General features: G+C 26.6%; 3 protein-coding genes across 3 annotated transcripts; 1 reads left to right on the top strand and 2 right to left on the bottom strand.

The window, feature by feature from the left end:
* Positions 1–2,818: 2,818 nt before the first annotated feature.
* Positions 2,819–4,656, bottom strand: LOC105365414 (fidgetin-like protein 1). The gene is made up of 2 exons (XM_011503565.1): positions 4,476–4,656; positions 2,819–4,398 (listed from the first exon to the last, which is right to left on the bottom strand). The coding sequence occupies exons 1-2, from the start codon at positions 4,631–4,633 to the stop codon at positions 2,841–2,843; spliced, it is 1,716 nt and encodes a 571-aa protein (XP_011501867.1). The 5' UTR covers positions 4,634–4,656; the 3' UTR covers positions 2,819–2,840.
* Positions 4,657–5,596: 940 nt separating this feature from the next.
* On the top strand, positions 5,597–9,000 carry LOC105365415 (protein DENND6A). Its single transcript, XM_011503566.1, has 8 exons — positions 5,597–5,755; positions 5,840–6,118; positions 6,201–6,386; positions 6,648–6,898; positions 7,440–7,636; positions 7,709–7,977; positions 8,080–8,292; positions 8,448–9,000. Exons 1-8 carry the CDS (start codon positions 5,597–5,599, stop codon positions 8,646–8,648), a joined length of 1,755 nt encoding a protein of 584 aa, XP_011501868.1. The 3' UTR covers positions 8,649–9,000.
* Positions 9,001–9,121: 121 nt separating this feature from the next.
* On the bottom strand, positions 9,122–18,164 carry LOC105365413 (uncharacterized). Its single transcript, XM_011503564.1, has 7 exons — positions 15,990–18,164; positions 11,954–12,402; positions 11,397–11,867; positions 9,882–10,031; positions 9,655–9,801; positions 9,369–9,572; positions 9,122–9,295 (listed from the first exon to the last, which is right to left on the bottom strand). The coding sequence occupies exons 1-7, from the start codon at positions 17,776–17,778 to the stop codon at positions 9,251–9,253; spliced, it is 3,255 nt and encodes a 1,084-aa protein (XP_011501866.1). The 5' UTR covers positions 17,779–18,164; the 3' UTR covers positions 9,122–9,250.
* Positions 18,165–20,550: the final 2,386 nt, after the last annotated feature.

Genomic DNA, 20,550 nt, shown 5'->3' with positions numbered 1-20,550 from the left:
TATGTATATCGCACACATTATAATATGATATTATGTTTAGAACTTTCATTGACTCTACATCACTACATAAGGATACATGGGTTTGAAATTCTGTGAAATTTGACAGTCAAATACGTCAAATTTTTTTGTACTTTAATAATTTTTTTTATTAAATATCTTAATAAAAAATTAATTATTAAATGTTTATATTCTGAAAGTTGATCTCAATGATCTAATTAAAATTAGTTGCTTAGCTTTTTATTATTAAAATTCAATATTTTTAGACACGTTTGAATATATATATTTTAAATGAAGTTATCGATTATATATTAATTTCATATAGTAATTTCCCCCAAATTTAACTATTACATAGTTCGCTCGTTTAAAAATCTAATAAATACCTTATTCAATTATTTTAATAATTTACATACATACTCTATTTCAATTATTTATTAAAGTTATATATCATCTTGTCAACTTATATTTATCTAAATAAATAAAAAAAATATATCATTTTATAAATTCTATCATTAAATAATAAAAATGATTTCTTTTTGAATAACTTGTTATAAATAAGTAAAGTATATATTTGTGAGGAATAATATTATTTTTATTTTCGTTTATACTTCTTCATATTTCCATTTATATTTTATTTCCTAGTTTTTGCCTATAAACGGATTGCCTATGATTTATTTAATATCAACACAATTTTTTAATTATAACTATACTAATAATTTCAATTGCCATTTTAATTTCAGTCACTTAGCAGCGTATAACGTTATTGAATGTATTAAAAACAGATTACAAGTTCATGGAAAAAAAATCAACCAACAAACCAGTAAAAAAATTTTAATTAACTACCACACCAACAAAAAATTAAACAGCATAAATAGATGCTAAGTTTAATAAATTACAAAATCAATGAAAGTATTATTAAAAATATAAAACATGAGTTTCGTCATTTCGAAAAATTATTGAACATTAAATACTATTTTATATAGATCTATGAAATGGTTTGATTAATAAAATAAATCGTATTACATTTAATTATAATCGTATTACATAAAATGTACTTCTTTTTATGAGTTCGTTTAATGAAAGTATATTTTCAATATATATTAATTACAATGATAGATTTATAAATCTAAGAATGTCGAGTGTTTATTAAAGTAATTGAAGACTATTAAAAAAAATATATACGAAGAAAAATAATTAATGAAATGAATTATCGAATTAATTTTAATTTGATATAAATAAATAATTCTATATTTATTACAATATGTAGTGTTATACTATACATTATTGTTCATAATTACAATTATATAAGACATTTTACTTAAATAAATTATATATATATTAATATATACATTAATTAATAATTATTTATCATTGCAAATCGATTTACATAAATAAAAAACTACATACTTTTAATTTAAAACAATAATAGAATTATCATCAATATCACTTGTTTAACTATTTAAAATCTATCAATACTCTCGTAAACGACTTTTCTGTACACATTATTAATTATTATTTTAACTGTCAACACATATCTTCAAAGTTTAAAGTATTATTAACGGATTTTTAAATTCTACTGTGCAATGTAAGAACATTTATTTTAGTGGATAAATACGAATTAGTTACAAATTGGTAATAAACACACACAAACATACACGCGCGCGCGCACACACGCCTATATTTATTAAAATATAAATTTAACCCAAATACAATTTCTACTTCATATATTCTTGAATTAAATTAACATTTATTATAAACTACAATTTATAATACTATATAAGTTCATATTAACAAAAAAGTTAAATAAAAATATATAATTTATTATAAACATACGAAAATATATTTACGACGATCTGTGTATGTATTACGTGATAATATAAATATAAGTTTAAAGCTTTATTTTATATTCACATATACTTACTGCAAACTTTATATTTATCACACTATAATTTATATTATTATTTGGTTTATATGACTTCATTTGATTTTTTTATTTGCTTTATGTAAACATTGAAAATTCATAAGAATAATTTTTATAATTACAATATTTCTAAATTTATTAACTACGCAACAACATACGAAAATATTTGTAAGATATTTATATTTTACAACTTGATACGTTTCAATGCACTGGAATTTATTTGAGTATATTTAAATATTATTACATCAATCTACTAAATTTGAATAAATAAATTATTAAATCAAATTATAAATATATTTATTAAATTGTAGTCGTAATTTTAATTATTTTAAATTTGGTATATTTGACATTTAAATAAGAGCCTCGTTAATAAAACATGTTTTAATAAGAATATATCATGAAATATTATTGTAATTTAATATTCATAAAGAGTGATTATAAATACTTATATAACTAAGTTTTTGTTTAAAATGTAAGCTGCGGTAACAATGGTCTATTATTGTTTTTAAATATAAGTATCAGCGTTTTATATATTTAAATTATTTGATCATAAAATGAATTATTTTATAGGTGCATATTTATTTTCGATTGATAAGTATAAGTATTAAAACAAATTTATTTAAAAACTAAAAATTTATACCTGTCAACCAATTATTTCTGTGAATATAATTGACATTTTGGATGATCAAAGATTATTGGTAACAACTAAATATACCATTTATTATTTCAAATTTGATTCTGTTATAAATATGTTTAATAAGTATTTATAAATAATGTTTCATTTATCATGTTTTATTAATAAAGTAACTTTATTTTAAAATAGTATATAATGTAAAAAAGAGAATAAATAAAAATAAATTGAATGATAAAAAAGTATAACTTCTTATTTATTTATAAAATGCTTAATTTAAATTAATGTTATTTATTTATGAGAATGTATATTTGCTGTACCATATGTATAATCCCATTCTGTGTAAACTGATAAATCTTTTTGGGAAACTGAAGGACGAACAGCTTCAAGAGCTACCATAAAATCATGAAAATTCACTTCCCTTAAATCTTCTTTATTAATATTTTTTAATTGATCAAAAGCAATATTTCGTATGGGTTCCATACAAGCTTCTTTACATAAATTAGTCATATCCGCACAGGAATATCCATCAGTCAATTTAGCAATTTCGTAAATTTCATTATCAGTTAATTTATTGCACTCTGTTTTAAACAAATTATGAATTATTTGTGTTCGGGCTTTCAATTCTGGTAATGGAATGTATAAACGTTTTACAAATCGTCTACGAGCAGCTTCATCGAGTTCATATGGTCTATTGGTAGCGCCAATTACTAATACAGAATCTTTATCTCCAGTTGCTGTACCATCAAGTTGAACCAAAAATTCTGTTTTCATTCTTCTAGAAGATTCATCTTCAGTTCTAGATCTTTGACACAATAACGAATCAATTTCATCAATGAAAACAACCGATGGCTGTTCAACGCGTGCTACAGCAAAAAGTGCTCGTACCATTTTTTCTCCTTCTCCAATCCATTTGGAAGTAAGGGAGCTAGCAGAAATTGAGAAAAATGTTGATTTACTTTGAGATGCTATGCATTTACCGATTAATGTTTTTCCAGTACCAGGTGGTCCAAATAATAAAATTCCTTTTGGAGGTCTTCGTAATCCTGTGAAAATATCAGGGCGTAGCATAGGAAATACAACAATTTCTTTAATAATTTTTTTAACTTGCTTTAATCCTGCAATATCATCCCAAGAAATCGAATTTCCACAAAACATAATTTCATTCTTTATAAGCTGTATCATTTTTGGTTCAATATTTTTAACTTTTTCATCAATTGAATTAGAAACTTCTTCTTTCGGTTGTTGATCTTTAAATGGACAAATAAATGGAGAATTAAGCGCTCTACCGCCGAGCGATTTTTTTACAGGTTGTTTATTAATTATAGATTGTTGGGCTAATTCTCGTGCAGTTTTAAAATTTAAAATTTTGTTATTAGAGTTTCCTTTTTCATTTTCATTGGATAGATCTTGCTCATTTTTAAAATTATGAATTTGCTTGCTTACATTAATCCTTTCATTAATAAGATTTGTTTTGGATAAATACTTAACTTTTTCCTGTATAATTTGATTCTTAAAAATTTCTTTTTCTTCTCTAGGAACTTTTCTTACTGCTAATGATGTACCATTTTTCCATAAATGTATCATTTTCTCAACATCTTGATCAATGCATTGCATATATTTACAATTTGAATCATTTTTGGTATTACAAGGTAACATATCTAAAAATTCCAGGCCAATATTTGTGTTATTTAAATCGGATGTCCACTCCAAGGGATTATTATCGGTGTTTATATTTAATAAATCAAATTGTTTCCAATAATTATTTAAACCATTTCTATCATCAACGAAATTCGTATAATTATCCAATTCACTTTGAAGCAATGTGCCAGCAACGTCTTCATTAATACTGAAAAAAATTGTATAATACTAGTTTTATTGGCAATATTTCAAAATAAGATTTTGACTTTAAAAATATGAATATACTTCATTTTGCAAGTGACATATTTTGTAAAAAGGCATCGTCGTTCAATATCAGCAATTCTAGCGTCTGCTTTACCCTTTTTGAGTATTTGCAATGTTCGGTATACTCTTGTGTAATCCTGTTTTAATTTTTCGATATTGTTTTTACTTCTTGCATCCATCTAAAACTTGTTTTAGGCTATAATTGTTCTCGTTTGAGGTTAACGAAACAAGTCTCCAATTAAACATTAATAATTAAATTAATTTTAATTAAATTGTATGGAGAAGAATGGATATTTTATATTATTGGACTTGTTCGTAGGAAAAGAATATCGATTATCCGTCGATTATTAATAAGCAGTTAAGTATGCGTGAGAGAGAGAGGCGGCAATATTGTTTATTAAATTATACAGAATTAGCAGCGTACGTTATATCACACGCCAAAAGTCAAAATAAAATAATATAAAATACATTATGCGCAAGTGAAAGTAAGCAAGTACGTTGAAACAAGGCTTCGTATTTCTGAGTGCAGTTACTTGCGCATAAACAATAATAAGGCCGATAGGATAGGATATAGGCAGCATTTAGCAGTAGTGTACCTTGTAAGATGCCTAAATAGCAGTATGACACAACACATGGTGATCAGATTTGATGGTTTTATGTGGAAAAAGAGTTTTAGGAGTATCGCCGAGTACAAATCATAACACGCTAATTAGCTGGTATTCCAATTACTCTATTCGATTTTTTCACAAGCTCTCCAAATTTATTCGCACTGCCTGTATAAGATAAAAACTTATCTCTCTATTGAGACTATCTCCGTATCGATTAACTGGTATGCTTTTACCGCAATCTCGATAATATCCGTAATGCAATGTACGGACCATCTATTGTTGCTGCACCTTATCGTTTTCACGTTTCAACCATTTTCCAAGGGATATATGTTGTACTTAATAACATTGTAATCGTATGATTTCATAGGGCATACGAATTTCACCATTAATAAAAGAATGCTGCTCTTTTTAATAGTGTGATAATTACGTACAAACAACTTTGACACCGATCTTTCAATTTAATTTAACCAAGTCTTTCGATTCTTGTAAAGGGATTGAAATATTTATTTAAATGCATGGTTAAAATAACATACAATGTCAAGACCTTGCAGCTCAAAAGATCAACAAGAACACGATATTACAACCTGTCGGTCTAATCTTTTCTGCAACGCACAATATTGGGAAAATCTTAATAACTGGATACACTGCATGTGTATCGTTACTTTTGATCTTGAGTTAGGGCAAGTGATCGAGGTACCTTTTTGGATTTGAATGTGCTTACAATTTATCTAAAGTTTATAAAATGTAAATCAAATTTTCTATTGCAACTATTTATAGGCTATTTATCCAAATGATGTTAAACTTTTGGAGCAGGAAAGATCTAATATTTGTTATTTAGCCTTTCCTGATTCTAACTCGGGATGCATGGGAGATACACAGTATCATGTTAGAATTAGAAAAGGTTCTAATAATAATGAACTTCAAGAGACTCGAGCATTGAGAGATTATGATAGAAAGTCACCAATGTTTTTACAAACTGATAAAGATTATTATTGGGGCTCTGTGTATTTTCGTCAGGTGAAGGATAAGAATCTCCCAAGGGGTTACTTTCAAAAGGTAAATAAACATAACTTTTTATTATAAATTTTTTAATAATCAATATAAGGATTTACTCATTTTTATTGCAAATTATTTTCAGAGTATTGTATTAGTTACAAGGCTACCTTTTGTCAATTTATTTACTGAAATATGTGCTCTTATTGCTCCAGAATTTTTTGACAGTGGTAAGATTTGTATGGAAACAGTAATTAAAGAAATAAACAAATGGCCACCCCCTGTACCTGGTCAAGTCTTACACCTGCCATTATTAGGAGTACTTTTTCAGGTAGGAATTTTTAAGACAATATAATGCAATGGTAATAATGAAATAAATTATACAGTAGCTTTACAATATATAATTATCTATTTGTCTTAATATAATAAAAGATACTTCTAATTTAATATGAAAAAATATTAAAAATATCTAATTGATTTAGTGTAAATTTAATCTATTCAAATTCCTCCTATATATCATTATTATTGAACAATTACATATTACAATTAGAATTAGAATTAGAATTTCATAATATATGAGATAATATTTCAGACTTACATTCCTAATCATGTCTTCAAAACAACCGTACCAAACATTGCAGCCATTGATTGTGCCCCCGCTAAAGCTGCAGCTGCTAGAAGTTTAATTTTGACATCTGCCTTTGAGGGTGATTTATTTAAAAGTCTTTCTAGCATTATGGCTCATATGCATTTATTGTGGGAACTTGTTTTATTAAGCGAGCCAATCGTCGTTATGGCTAGTTCACCTACAATATGTTCTGAAATTGTTCATACATTAACTGCGTAAGTACGACGCATAATAAATTGAAATCAAAGCTTTAATCAAAGCAATAACACTTTTCACCATTTTCATTAATTTAAGTTAAATGTAAATTGATTGAAGTTTTTTTTCAATCGTTTTAAAGCAAATTTAAAATGAAAATTTTATTTATTTAAAAAAAAAAAAACAGAAGGTAATTATTTAATACCAACATTTATATGGCCAGCTGCGTTGATGTGATCTTTCTTGAGAAAATATTTTATAATTAAAAAAGTATTTACAGAATAAGCAAATTCAATTAAATAAAATGTTTTTAAATTGTGCTTGAAATAATAAATAGTTTAAATTAAAAATCATATTTTATAATTATTTTTATTTATTTGAAAAGTTAATTATCATTCTAATTAAACTATATGTAACACTAATAAAAATCAATTATTTTATACCTAAACATATTTACGAACAACTTTGTATATTCACAAATAATATTAATGAGAATGATACTTTTATACTTTATGTGAATTAAATGAGCATTCAATAAAATTTCAACTTATATATCAATAGAATGATTGCTCCACTTAAATACTGCGCTGATCATCGACCTTATTTCACTATTCATGATTCGGAATTCAAGGAATATACAATGGATGGTCAAAGTCCTCCAGCCGTTATTCTTGGTGTTACAAATCCATTTTTTGCAAAAACTTTGCGACATTGGCCACACATAATACGCGTTGCTGATGACGGGGGGCCTGTTGGAGGTAATGAGTTATATTATAAAATTATAATTTGCATTCACCAATTCTTAACAGTTATTGTTTTCCTGTAAACAGACAGTCCGAAGTACAAATCAAAAAAATCCGAAGGTCTAAAAATTCTAGATTCAAAACCCGGACTGTATACGCAATACAAGCCGTTTCTGCACAAGGACAAGGTTATTTTGAAAAAACTTCTCAGAGGAGTGCAAACGAAACGACCAGGAGAAGTGCAAACCGCTTTAATAAAACGACATCTCGCAGAGCTCACTGAGAGCTTTATGATCCCACTGGAGAGATATATAGCCAGTCTCATGCCTCTTCAGAAAACCATATCGCCATTTAAGGTTCTTAATTTAACATATAAAAACCTGCAGCAGTTACACTCTTATTTTTAAGCACTGTGTAAATAGTTATCTTCACATTTTAATTTATTTTTTATTTTGCAGGCAACTCCAATACCACAACTTTTTAACCCTGATGACTTTTTAGCAACGTTAAATAGTGCTGGTCCACAGTTAACGACAGGAATAAAAGGCGATTGGGTTGGTCTTTATCGTAGATTCTTTAGATCACCTAATTTTTCAGGATGGTTCCGGGCAAGGTATCTGGAACTTACTAATAAGTTGCAATCCATTCAGCTCCAAGCTTTATCTCAAGCGGTATTATTAATAATATTTGTTTTAATGTTTAATAAAATTCATTTTCTATGATTTTTATGAAAGCTCTTGCGCTACGATTTAAGTTATATTATTTTTAAAGTGACACAATTGCAAAAAATTCTTATAATTAATTATACGTTTGAATTTTATTTTAGGATTTGACTGCCTGGGTAAGAGATAAGCAAGAAGTCGAAGTGGTTGACATGATTCTGAGAATTCGTCAAAAGTTGGAGAAAAGTAATCTTGATGATGTACCTCTGGAATATTCGGTTCAAGAAATGCTGCACGAACGCATTAATGAAATTACACAAACATTACCAGATGATTTACGAAAAATTCTTAATAAGCAATCTTGACAATATTGTCATGGTGTTATTCTGTTGAAGCAACACCAGCAGCCAATTTATTATGCCATGAAAATACAGAGGGCGTTTTAAGGATATTTGAACGATCCTTGTCAAATATCATTCGTCTTCGGTACTCTTCCTAACTTGTGATCAATTTATATTATATTTTAAGATTTTTTATCTTTTTATTCTATGTATCGTTGACGTTACTCAAACATTGCCTTAGGGAGAATAGCTTTAAAAAAATGCTATAATTTATATATCAACAACATATTATCGTGGATTTTTCTTTTCTTATTTTCTTTTACTTTAGAACACAATTATGCTGTTTTCAGTAAAATTAATGTATATAAGTAAAGAAAAATTGTTGATAAAATGGCTATTTTTATACGTATTAAACTTGTCTTTATATAAAAAAAGACATTAATTTAGATATTTTTTATGTAAGAATTACTTTTATATTTTATTTATAATTATACGCAATTTATACCGAGTAATACAAAAATACTCAAATAACATTTATTATATTTTTTCTTCTGTTATTAACATGATTCTAGACTTTGGAAAGTTAACGAATTTTAAATCAGAAAAAGGTACTCTTAGTGTCATCTTCATTCTCTTGATGATGAAGACTTCCCATACTCCTGACTAAATGGCTGTGAATTAAATAAAAATAACATGATGAAAAGATTGATTATATTACATTTTTTTTAACAAAATTAAACTCACCAGCCTCTGGATGGCATCGTGTATCTCGCGATACCATTCAGCTATTATAAATGCATTATCCCATTGTATGAGAACTTGCAATCCTAATAAGGTATTTATGAGGTATACGTTTTTTCGATTGCTTAGTTTTTCTGAAGATTCTATAAAGGCACCGTTCAAATCCACTGAAATATCCGGTTTAGCTGTTGCCGATTGGTCCATTTTCTAGAATTCAAATTAATTTTCAATTACATAAATCTCATTTTCATATAGAAATATATTAAAATATTTAAATAGTAGCACACACCATTGCCGCAAAAGTTTTTGCATCTTTAAAAAATAGTAAGAAGAGCTCAGTTAATACCGCATAAGATGTGCTCCAAGTTTTTCTCAATTTTTTACCATTTTCAGTCGTTATTTTTGTTTTATTGATCATTCCTTCTTTGAGGATACACTAAAGTAGAGTACATAAAGCATTATCAATGAATATTATAATTTTTACAAAAATATTCTTTTAAAAATCTACAAATGTACCATATTTCCATCAAAAAGTTGAGGCCAATCACCATTAGATATAGTCCTAACACGATTTTCATTTATAACTGTTGGAAGAGCCCAGGATGATTCATTACTGTTTTCCTCAAAAAAATATATTTTGCCTTCAGAATCGTTTGAAGAAAACCACTAAATAAACAAAAATGTTAAAAATTACACATACATATAATATATTTAATGTATGCGCGACGCCTGCGTAGGTATGCTGTAATATATAATAAATATACATAACTGTGCAAATATAAACAGTTATCTAAAAAATCAGTATTATTACGCTTAATTTATCGACAATTTAAAAATCCTTAACTAACTATATTTTAAAATGGTGATTTTTTAATGGAAAATAAATTATATAATTAAAAAGGTAATTTAACCTTTTAAAATTACAAAATATTTATAGAAATACTTAAGTATCTTATATATTTTTTTCTAATTAATGAGGTAAATCAATAATAATATTTAAATATTAATAATTAAATAAAAAATGTTAATGTTTATAATAATGGCATTAATAAGTTTATATCGAGATCTTTCTAATTATTTCGAACACGAATAAACAATATTAATAGTTTAGTAATATTTTAATTAATTTATCTCTGATTCTGATTCCCGAAATTATAAAAATTATACGGGTTAGCAACTTTAAAATTCTTTATCTTAAGAGCCGTACATTAAATGAGAGTACATTATTTTTAAGTTACTTTTATTATTATTTCGCTACCTTTTTAGATTTATTTTAAGATCTTTCATAAATATACCATTAAAATATAATGCTCAATAATTATAACAATAACAAATATACTTTACGTTCTTGTTTTATTATTTTATTTATATGTTTCGTTTATATTAAAGTGTATAGCCTATTGTATAATTACTATAAAAATATAACACTTCATTATTTAATTTTATATCATTTGCAATAAACTTGACTTTTTCCATCCTATTTTAAGTTAAATATTTCATTGTATATTTCATTTAATATTTAAAATTTCTGTCTTTTATTCTCATGCAGCACTGTTAACAATATCGATTGCGCCTCAACAAAATAAATATCAAACATTTTTCATAAAAAATTATCTGATGCCCCAATATTCTGTTTTGGTTTCATTCGTATTATGTATGCTTGAATATTTACGTTTATATATATATATATATATATATATATATATATATATATATATATATATATATATATGTATTATTAAAATAATTAATATTATGAAATTGGATATGCATACAAGCGGTAGAAAGTAGTAACGAGACATTTTACAAAATTGTACAAAAAGGGCATTAGATAGTTATACTTTGCTCTACTTTCTCATGATATACCCTAGCTATCTTTCATAAGTGGGTAAAAAAAATAATAATATGGTGTTAACACGTTTTTCGTATTATTTTGTAAATAGGATTGGTTTACAAAAGTTATATCATAGAGCCTAGTAAAAATTAAGTATAGGAGTGGGATAAAAAAAATCGAAGGTTTAATAGTAGTACCTTATCGCCTCTTTCATTAATAAAGCAAAGCCTCTTAACGTTGTTATCGTAAGCTTGCGTCCAGCCGAAGGGTAAGTTAACGAGATTCTCAATACTGCCATCGAGAAGGTGAGAAGGACTGGCAGAGGAGCACGAGGTCGAACTGAGAATAACTTCGTCGGAATGGCTCCTAGTAAGATTGACGTTGCCATCAGAACGTGAAATGCTCTGGACACCAACGAGACGCGACTGCTCATAAGAAAGCTGCTGAGGCTTAACCGTTGCAGGGAATGTTTTATACTGAAGGTACTCCTCAGAACCGCTGTCTGAGGTTCGCAGTAAGGTTTTAAAACCGACGGCGGTGCTGCGCTCGATGTCTATTTCACTGAGGTCGTCATAGCTGCTGTCGTAGGGTTGACGCTTCTGATTTTGTTGAATACGACGCTTTGCTGGAACGGGCTTCGGCGCTAAACGCTCTGTGCTTGCTGCTGACTGTCGGGATGTAGATTTGTACATTAAAACTCAATTTTTCTTTTTAAATTGGTAAGAGGGGGTTATACGAATATCGGCCTGCTCACCGCAATTAAGGGTATAAAGGGTTTTATTTTTCTGAATGATTCCTTAGATCTGAGTTTAGGTACAGGTTTATAGCGTCTCCTTGACTCGGGTTCGCGCGCCTCGTCATCTGGTCGATCCTCCTCCATTTCCGAACAATCTAGGTCACCAAGACTCCGAGATTTCCTGTTGAGTTTGTGACGCATCGCCTGGCTACCACGCTCCACTCGATAACAGTATTCTTGGGACGTCACATTATGTTTAAGACCGCTGCTACCGCGTTGCATTTCATTTTGCGTATATTTGCGCCCCAGCTGCTGTTGTTGCTGATTGAATTTTACCTCAAATACACCGCGCTGCGAGTCAACACTATCGCGGCGACGAGGGTCACGCTTGTTCAAGGCGCCGTCAGACTTAGAGCGACGTTTGTATAATCGCAGCGAGTCCTGGCTCAGTGTTGTAGTTGGACAATCTGAGAAATTAATTGAAATTTACACATTATAAGAGATTAAATTCAATGAAATTATTATTTAAAATGTATTATAAAATAATGATAATGCACCTTAAAAAAATAATCTTAAATACTCAAAAGAGCATTAATTTTAATAAGGCTTTTTCGTTTATTCGGTATTTAATGATGCATTTCAATCATCAACATACTTATATGAATAATGTATGAATGCATGAAAAACACGAATCCAAATGAAAACAAATGCATTAAATTCAGCTTAAATTTGTATAAAAAGTTAAAAGTATATTAGTTTCGGTAAAATTATACATATAAAAAGTAAGCCAATAATTTGAAGTTAATAAAATTCAAATGATTTTTACACGCATAAAATTACGTTTTATAGTGTTTACGTAGAAAGCTTGATACTAAGCGTTAATTATACTTTGCTTTTATTTATTTTTTTAAGGTTAAATATATTGCCAAAACAATTTTAATTCAATAAAAATTCATGTCAAGATCTTGAAACTCTTTTTCATAATTTTTTCATATTAGTGGAGCTGATTGGAATGTCAACTACGCAAAGGAAAATGATTCTTGGTTGAAAACCTGCTTGAAAATACATTTGATGTACAAAGGGAATGCATTTAAAACAGAAAGCAGACCCGTACATTTATATACATTACAATTTCTCCATTACGATTTTTATTCAATTTTGATATCATTTATGAATCCACGATAATTATTACATATAATTCTATAAAAAATTTTTCAATATATATTGCCAAGAAATTATCCGTCATCAAAAAATGTTTAAAAGTTTAATACTATTATTTATTTATAACCGAATACTCTGCAGTATCTTTTAGCAACAGGATTTATAAAGCGAAAATAACTCACGTGCTATTATTAAAAAATAATATTTAAACAATATATAAATGTACTCTACTTTATCTTCGTTTATAATTTCAAATTCTAACATATTTTACCGTTAGCGAAAGGTTTGTACAAAAACCGAATAATAAATTTAAATATTTTAATAATAAAATAACTAAAATGTACAATAAAAAACAATTATAAAACTGATTTATATTAATAACATAATTCATTAAGCGTATTAAAATTATTGAAAGACAATTTTAAAAACAAATTTAAAAAATATTTTCTCAGTTTTATTTTCAATTTTCAATAACCAGTCACAACTTGAATAAAATAATTGATAAGACTATTACTATTTGGTTTAAACTTCTAGATAAATTAATATCATATACATTTGTAAAATTATGTTCATAATATATGCTGTAGCATTTATCGAAAATAATTGTGTATCATACAAATAAAAATAATAGTTGCTTCGTTTAACAATAGCATTAATTTGAATTAACTTTAGATATTTTAATAACTTTGGATAAAGTAAATGTTTTGCATTATTTATATTCGGTTGGAACGTATTAAAAATGTCAAATAAATAGTTGGTAATTTTTTATCAAGTTATTAAGTATATTATCGATACCGATTATTAAATTACTTTTTGTCATCTTTATAACTAAGATATTCTTCAAAAGATAATAATTGTGAAATAAGTGTGACCATACAAGCTTCAATTATATAAAGCTACATTGTTGTAATTTCAATGCTAAATAATTTCTATGCTTTTTAGGTACTCTGAAAGCGTAAATTATAATGAAATTTTTATTATTTGTTAAATGTTTACAAAAATCATTGTAATATGTTAAAAAAATTCAATGCATATTTAAATTTTATATTTTTTATTAAATTATGTAACTAAACATATTTTAACTATTTATAATCTTTTATATTTTGTTAAATACTTTATAAATATTATAGACTAAACTATTGTGTATAATTTTTGTTTCTTTGCTAATTTTTATATAAATGGTGTTTAAATTTGAAATTATATTGGATAATTTAAAATAATAATATGAAAAGAACAACTAAGATTATCAAATTGAAATGCTTCTCTGTGTCTATTTCATCGAAAAATTTAGATACAAAATTCTAAAAATATTTTCAACTTTAATATAGATATTTCAATAATTTAAAAAAATGAATAAATATACTATATTACATTTTTTAAGTGTACGGAAATAAAATTTTATTATGTCAGCGAATTTAATTTGAAATTTTAGGATAAGTCTGAAATGAAATTGTACTGTAATTAGGTATTAAAATTTTGTATCGAAAATTTTTCTTTACTATAAATTTAGAAATTAATTTTTCAATATGAATTTAAATTTCTTCTAATATTTACCAGTTCGTAAAACGAATTCTGTTATAAATTCTCTAAACGTAACCGAACTAATTAAAATACTAGATAATCTTTTTAGTTTCTATTGAAAATTTTAATTTGAAAATTAGTCTTTTAAACGTACGTTTATTGTTTTTTTATTCATTATTTAAAAATAAGGTTATATGTTACCTTATTATAATTTTATGAAATATAAGAAAAAATTAAATTCATACATGGATGATAGTATAACGACAAATATTATGTATAATAAAATTTTTTTAATATAAGCTAATTTTTAAGTTTCAATAAATAATACTGCATCTTCTATAATGTATCATTAAAATTTAAATAATTAATGTTTTTGAATATTTTGAAATTATGTACGAATGCAATAATAATATCCAGAAAAGCATAAGATTGTAAATATGTGAAACGTATACAATGGGATATAAATATTTCATTTTAAGATCGATATCGCTATTGTAAATTAATTAATACAAAAAATATAAATTTATGTAAATAAAATGAAAATAGTTCATACCATGTTTATATCTTTAAATGGTTATTTTATAGAATTTTATCTAAATATACAACACGAATTCGGATAATTTGCCATATATTTTATTTTTATTCAATATTTTTTAAAAATTCTATAAAATAATAAAAATATTTATTTAAAAAGAAATTAAGTAAAGAAAATTAAAATTTATATTATTAATTAAAAATGAATAAATTTGCCATTTTAAGATATTAACTATTTATGTTGATATGTTTTTAATTTTCGTTTATAACATATACTTAATAATATATAATACTTAATAAAATAATGAATGTCATATTAAATCTCATAATTTCCTATACAATTATTAATTATTGCAAAATTTGTAAACATTGTTATTATATGTAAATAAATAAAAACATGTAAATAAAGCAAAATCGAATGTTTTTTTATTTTTTATGAATATTAATATTTTTTTTTTTAATTTAAATTGTACTTGAGCAGAAAATTTAACCTTTAAGGTCTTACCAAGAATAAAGTTAATGGCTTAACATTTTCTTTTAAGCTTAATTCTCTAGTCAAATGGAATTATACAGGAAAATAATATTATTTTAAACAGCAAGATTTTATATTTCAGTTTTAAAATTTAAAACATTCTGAAATGAATATATATTGAGAATATATATATTAAGAATTCTTGATGTACAAGTTTTATAGTGTAAATTGTATATTAAATTGTATATTAAATTGTACAAATGTATATTAAACTCAGTATATAAGATTTGCATTATTATAAATTTATTTGATGCAATGTTTGTTGATATATTTGTTACGTGTGAATAAATAAACTTTTATATTTACCTAAGTCAATAGAATGTTTTTCATTTTCCGATTCAACAGATATTGCACTGGCTGGCAAAAATTTGATTTCACTAGCCAATTTCTCGAGGGATGGTGTAAGTTGTAACTCTTCGCGAAAATCCTTAATAGGCATATTCAACTTACATGGCACTTTCTCACGTTTTATGCACATGGAAATGTTCGAATATGAGGGCGATTCATAATCCAATAGTTCCACTGGTATACCCTTAATTTCTCTTGGTCTGTCATTATCATTCAAAATATTTGCTTCATTATATTCATCAAGTAATTTTGGTGATCTTGTGGTTGGACTTTTTGGTGTTTTCATAACATTTGAACATGGTGGAAAATCAAAAATTTTTCTTTTCCAAGGTTCTATTTTGTATTTATTATTATTATTTAACTGTTTATTTTCTTTGGTATAATCGTGCTTATTGTCCAATAAATTCATTTGAATTTCATCATTTTCAAAACGTCTAGATATACTCATTTCATGCAATTCCTGTGCTAATTGATTTGGTCCAGATATATTCCTTTGATTATTTTCTATTGAACCAACTGGTTTAAGATTTATAGATGATTCCAGTAATTCTGACATTAATGTCTCTATAGCCCACATTTTTCTCTTGTCATTTATTAATAACCTATCAATATCTTGCTTTTTTAACGATTCTTGAATAACATTTTCATCATTTATTTCAGAAACAGTGCTATGTATGTGTGTATTAGAAGCATCTATTTTATTTGACTGTTGCAATGATTTGTTTGAATCATTTTTGCTCTGGTTAAGAATTTTTCCAGGTTCTAATAAATTCTTTGTGTCAAAACTTGTATCATTTGTTAATTCACTTTTTTGATAATCATAAAATGTATTTTGCTTTTTAAGTGCATCTTCTTTAATTTTTGTCAACGATACAAAGTGAAAATTATCTGGTTTTTTCAAGATCTGTGCAGAAGCCTTTTCCCATTTATCTTGAATATTCTCAAATTTGGAAGTTTTCTCTTTTTCTTCGCTAACTTGATTCACTTGCTTATTTATTCCTAATTTTGGATTCAAAACAATTTTCTTTTGAGAGATTCTATTGGATAACGCATTTTCCAACTCCTCTTGAAATGGATTTAGCGCCTGTGCATCAGAATTTTTCATATCTCGACCGAAGCACATTCCAAATGGAGAACTATCCCAGGAATCTTTAGGTTTAAGAGGCACAAGACTACATTTATTAGTAAATATTTTAACATCCTCGTTAGAGCCCACAGAGTTCTTTCTTAAGTTTTTGATCATTTTAGAAGATTTTGTAGGCTTGGTGGATTTGCTGCTGTCGTTAATCGAGCTCAAATTACCAGAGAGCTTCCTTATGACATTCCTAAAAGATTCATGTGCCTTCCTTGGTTCATCCTTGGTACACGTTTCTTGAACCTGTTGCACCTCCTCCTGGTTAGAATGCTGTTGGCAAAGCACAGGAACTTGAGTTGTTATTTCGTTTTGTTGTTTAATCATTTTATCGTTAGTAATATAGAAACGTGTGCTATCTGGTAGGATATCCTCCTCGACAATGTAACCTGTAGGCACGTAGAAGGTGCTCTGCTCTGGTACGTAAATACTGCTCAAATCAGCAGGCCTTACCACCTGCCACCAGTCATTATTTGTACGTTTTAACAGCAGGAGTCGCTCATCTTTCACAATTCTGATCTGTTTACCCAGAGTTTCGTATTCAAAGTCATAGAGGACCTTGAGCCGTACCCTGTCGGATGACTTCTCGGCTATAGCCGTGCCTCTTGTGCCCATCGTGTCCAAAGGCTCTCATCACGCATGCCGTATAAATGCAGTTAATTAACTGAGATCGTTGTATAATACTTCTGCCGTGCAACCTTCGAATCCAATGAAACTTACTTTCGTTGTAGTGGTTCTTGACAATTCCGACAGTTCGAGCTTCCCCCCCGCCCGAGTCGACAACAATCGGCTAAGCATACGTTCGCCCCGCGTGTCTTTGATACAATGAAATGGAATATCGGAGACTGTGCACACAAATCGACGCTAATCAACAAATACTGACTATCGAAAACATTGTTTTATTCGTGAGGCTCTGGCCCTTACTTCTTAATGTATTATCATAAGACGCAGTTGGACTATTGGCACGCAACTACTGCACTATAGCCTATAATATGTGAGCTTGAGGGGGGGGGGAGTACGTGGTTTTACGGCAACGCTTACGTCAGTGTTCCTTTCCCACAATGGTCGTAACCTGTCAATTTTAAACCTTAGTAATCTACAGCGTAGTGTTTGTGTGAATATGGTGCATATGTCAATGGCGAGATAAGGCAGATGTTCTACTTGGCCGATTGTTGGATCGTAGAGAGCTGTATCGTTTCGGATAACAACATGTATTGCCATGTATAAGGTCTCCTGCAATTACAGGTACGTAAAACGTAGTTACTTCTCACAATAAAACTATTGAAAGACAGGAGTACTTTACACGTGCTTTTTCTACGCATGCGCCAAATACACGCTTGTTTTTTTTAACATCACTACTATCTTACAGAGTACTCACCCAATTATTAACTTGAGCCTGTCTTTTTCATGATTTCAATAAAAACCAATGCGTTAACGGGTTAATTTATTTTTAACTTTAGAAATTATTTAACTTATAACCTTAAATAATTATAAAGCTGGGTTAAAACAAATTTTTTTTTCTATCATATTACTTAATATATTATTTTAGTTTGTCATTAGACATAGTCTGAAATTGAAAGCTAATAAAGATATCTTGATTGCATCATTACATTTTAAATATATTCCTCTTTATTCCTCCAGATCCTTCGATTTAGAAATAAACTTGCATGGTGGCTTATGCATTTTATGCACAATAATATTTGAAGATTATTCAATGAATTTTAGTCTTTTTCGAGCACTATCTAGTTAATTAAACGAATTATTAATTATTCCACTAGGTCAACTGTTTTTATAAGAAAAAATACTACTGTACAAAGAGAATAGGATTACATATTACGCAATAATATTATTTGCATATTGGATTTTTTTTTAATAATACAAGTTTTAAGTTAACACAATTGTAAAATTTATGTGAAATAAATCCATTTTTTAAATCTTACTTGATTTGAATTTGATATCTTTAATATTAATAAATATTAAAACGAATATTAATAAATATAAAGGTATATAATAATCCTAATATATTTTAAATTTTAATGAAACGAGAATAAATTTTAAAAAGTATTATTTTTTGTGTGCTACTATAATATATTATTGTGTCATTACTTAAGTAGTTATACTGTTTTAATTATTCTTTAATGAGATAGATTTAATTGTTTAAAATGTAAATTAACATTTTAGAATTTGCATGTAAATGATCAGTATTAGAAATTAATAAAAAATATATAATTTCTTAATACAAGATAAAAAAAAAAGATTTATCCTATTAATTGGCAAAGATAAGGTTTATATATAAAAAAAATTAAAATTTTTAAAAAATTTAAGTAAAATTTATTCTATTATTTTCATATATACCGATAAATATTTTATATTACAAATGGCGTAAAATTTGGAACTGATAAAAGTGAAATTGAGTAGAACGAATGAAACTTGAGTTTTAACTATTATCAGAATATCATGAATTTAGTAAACTAATAAAATGGATTTAAGAGTGTAAGATTTATGAAACTGTATGTGTAAGAATGTAAAATGCATTAAGTCTTTCGAACAATGTTAATACTTAAAAAAGAACTATTAATAGTAAGAATTTACTATTTTGATTTCTATGGATACACTTTAGATTAGTTTCGACATTTGAAGTTAATCAAAAATATTTCTAATTTTTAAAAATGCTTTTCTATTTATAATATATATTTTTTTATTGAGTAAATTTTCACGCGTAATTGTAAAATTTAAATAAAATTTAAATAAATTATTTTTATATATTATAACATTTTATTATTATAGTTTACAATAGTATTTTATGCTGAATTTCAACTGTACAAATGTAATAATAGTTAAAATATTAATAAAGATGTAAATATTCTTTTCATTGCTATTAACGAAAAATATTTGATAGTAGATAAAAATAATGTAAAAAATGAAAATTTTTATATATTTTCTGGAAAATAAATAAAGTAAAAAAATATTAATTATTACTGAATTTCTGTACAGGAAGTACTGACTGATGAATATTAAATCATTTAAATCGAACACAAATACATCGAATTATTCTTAATTATATATATTTTATGCACATTTTAAAGATTATTATTATAAATAACAATAATAAGAGAGTAATATTGTCTTTTATTAAACAATACAAAATAAGTTTAATATGTAAGAACTATTGAGATTATACTGGAAGTATTTATCACATCGAACGAATATTACTAATGTGGATTATTCAGTACATTTACGGATAAAATATTCAAAGACGTTAAATTTTGTCGAAATAGAACAATAAATATATGATTCATTATGCAGCCAAAGAACTGCGTAAAAGATTACAGAGCATTTATAGATAAAAAGACGTTTATAGAATGAGCAAATTTTCATCATGAAATT

Source organism: Ceratosolen solmsi, unplaced genomic scaffold (assembly GCF_000503995.2).
Source record: "Ceratosolen solmsi marchali unplaced genomic scaffold, CerSol_1.0 scaffold8, whole genome shotgun sequence".
NCBI classification, from domain to species: Eukaryota; Metazoa; Arthropoda; class Insecta; order Hymenoptera; family Agaonidae; genus Ceratosolen; species Ceratosolen solmsi.
The sequence above is the reverse complement of the archived record's forward strand: the minus strand, read 5'-3'. Positions and strand labels throughout refer to the sequence as shown.

Coding starts and splice junctions, on each gene's coding strand:
- LOC105365414 (XM_011503565.1), bottom strand. CDS start 4,633: ATGGATGCAAGAAGTAAAAACAATATCGAAAAATTAAAACAGGATTAC. Junction 4,399..4,475: donor TATGTCACTTGCAAAATGAA/GTATATTCATAT, acceptor AATTTTTTTCAG/TATTAATGAAGACGTTGCTG.
- LOC105365415 (XM_011503566.1), top strand. CDS start 5,597: ATGTCAAGACCTTGCAGCTCAAAAGATCAACAAGAACACGATATTACA. Junction 7,637..7,708: donor TGACGGGGGGCCTGTTGGAG/GTAATGAGTTAT, acceptor TCCTGTAAACAG/ACAGTCCGAAGTACAAATCA. Junction 8,293..8,447: donor TCCAAGCTTTATCTCAAGCG/GTATTATTAATA, acceptor ATTTTATTTTAG/GATTTGACTGCCTGGGTAAG.
- LOC105365413 (XM_011503564.1), bottom strand. CDS start 17,778: ATGGGCACAAGAGGCACGGCTATAGCCGAGAAGTCATCCGACAGGGTA. Junction 11,868..11,953: donor CCTTTATACCCTTAATTGCG/GTGAGCAGGCCG, acceptor ACATCCCGACAG/TCAGCAGCAAGCACAGAGCG. Junction 9,296..9,368: donor ACGATGCCATCCAGAGGCTG/GTGAGTTTAATT, acceptor TTTAATTCACAG/CCATTTAGTCAGGAGTATGG.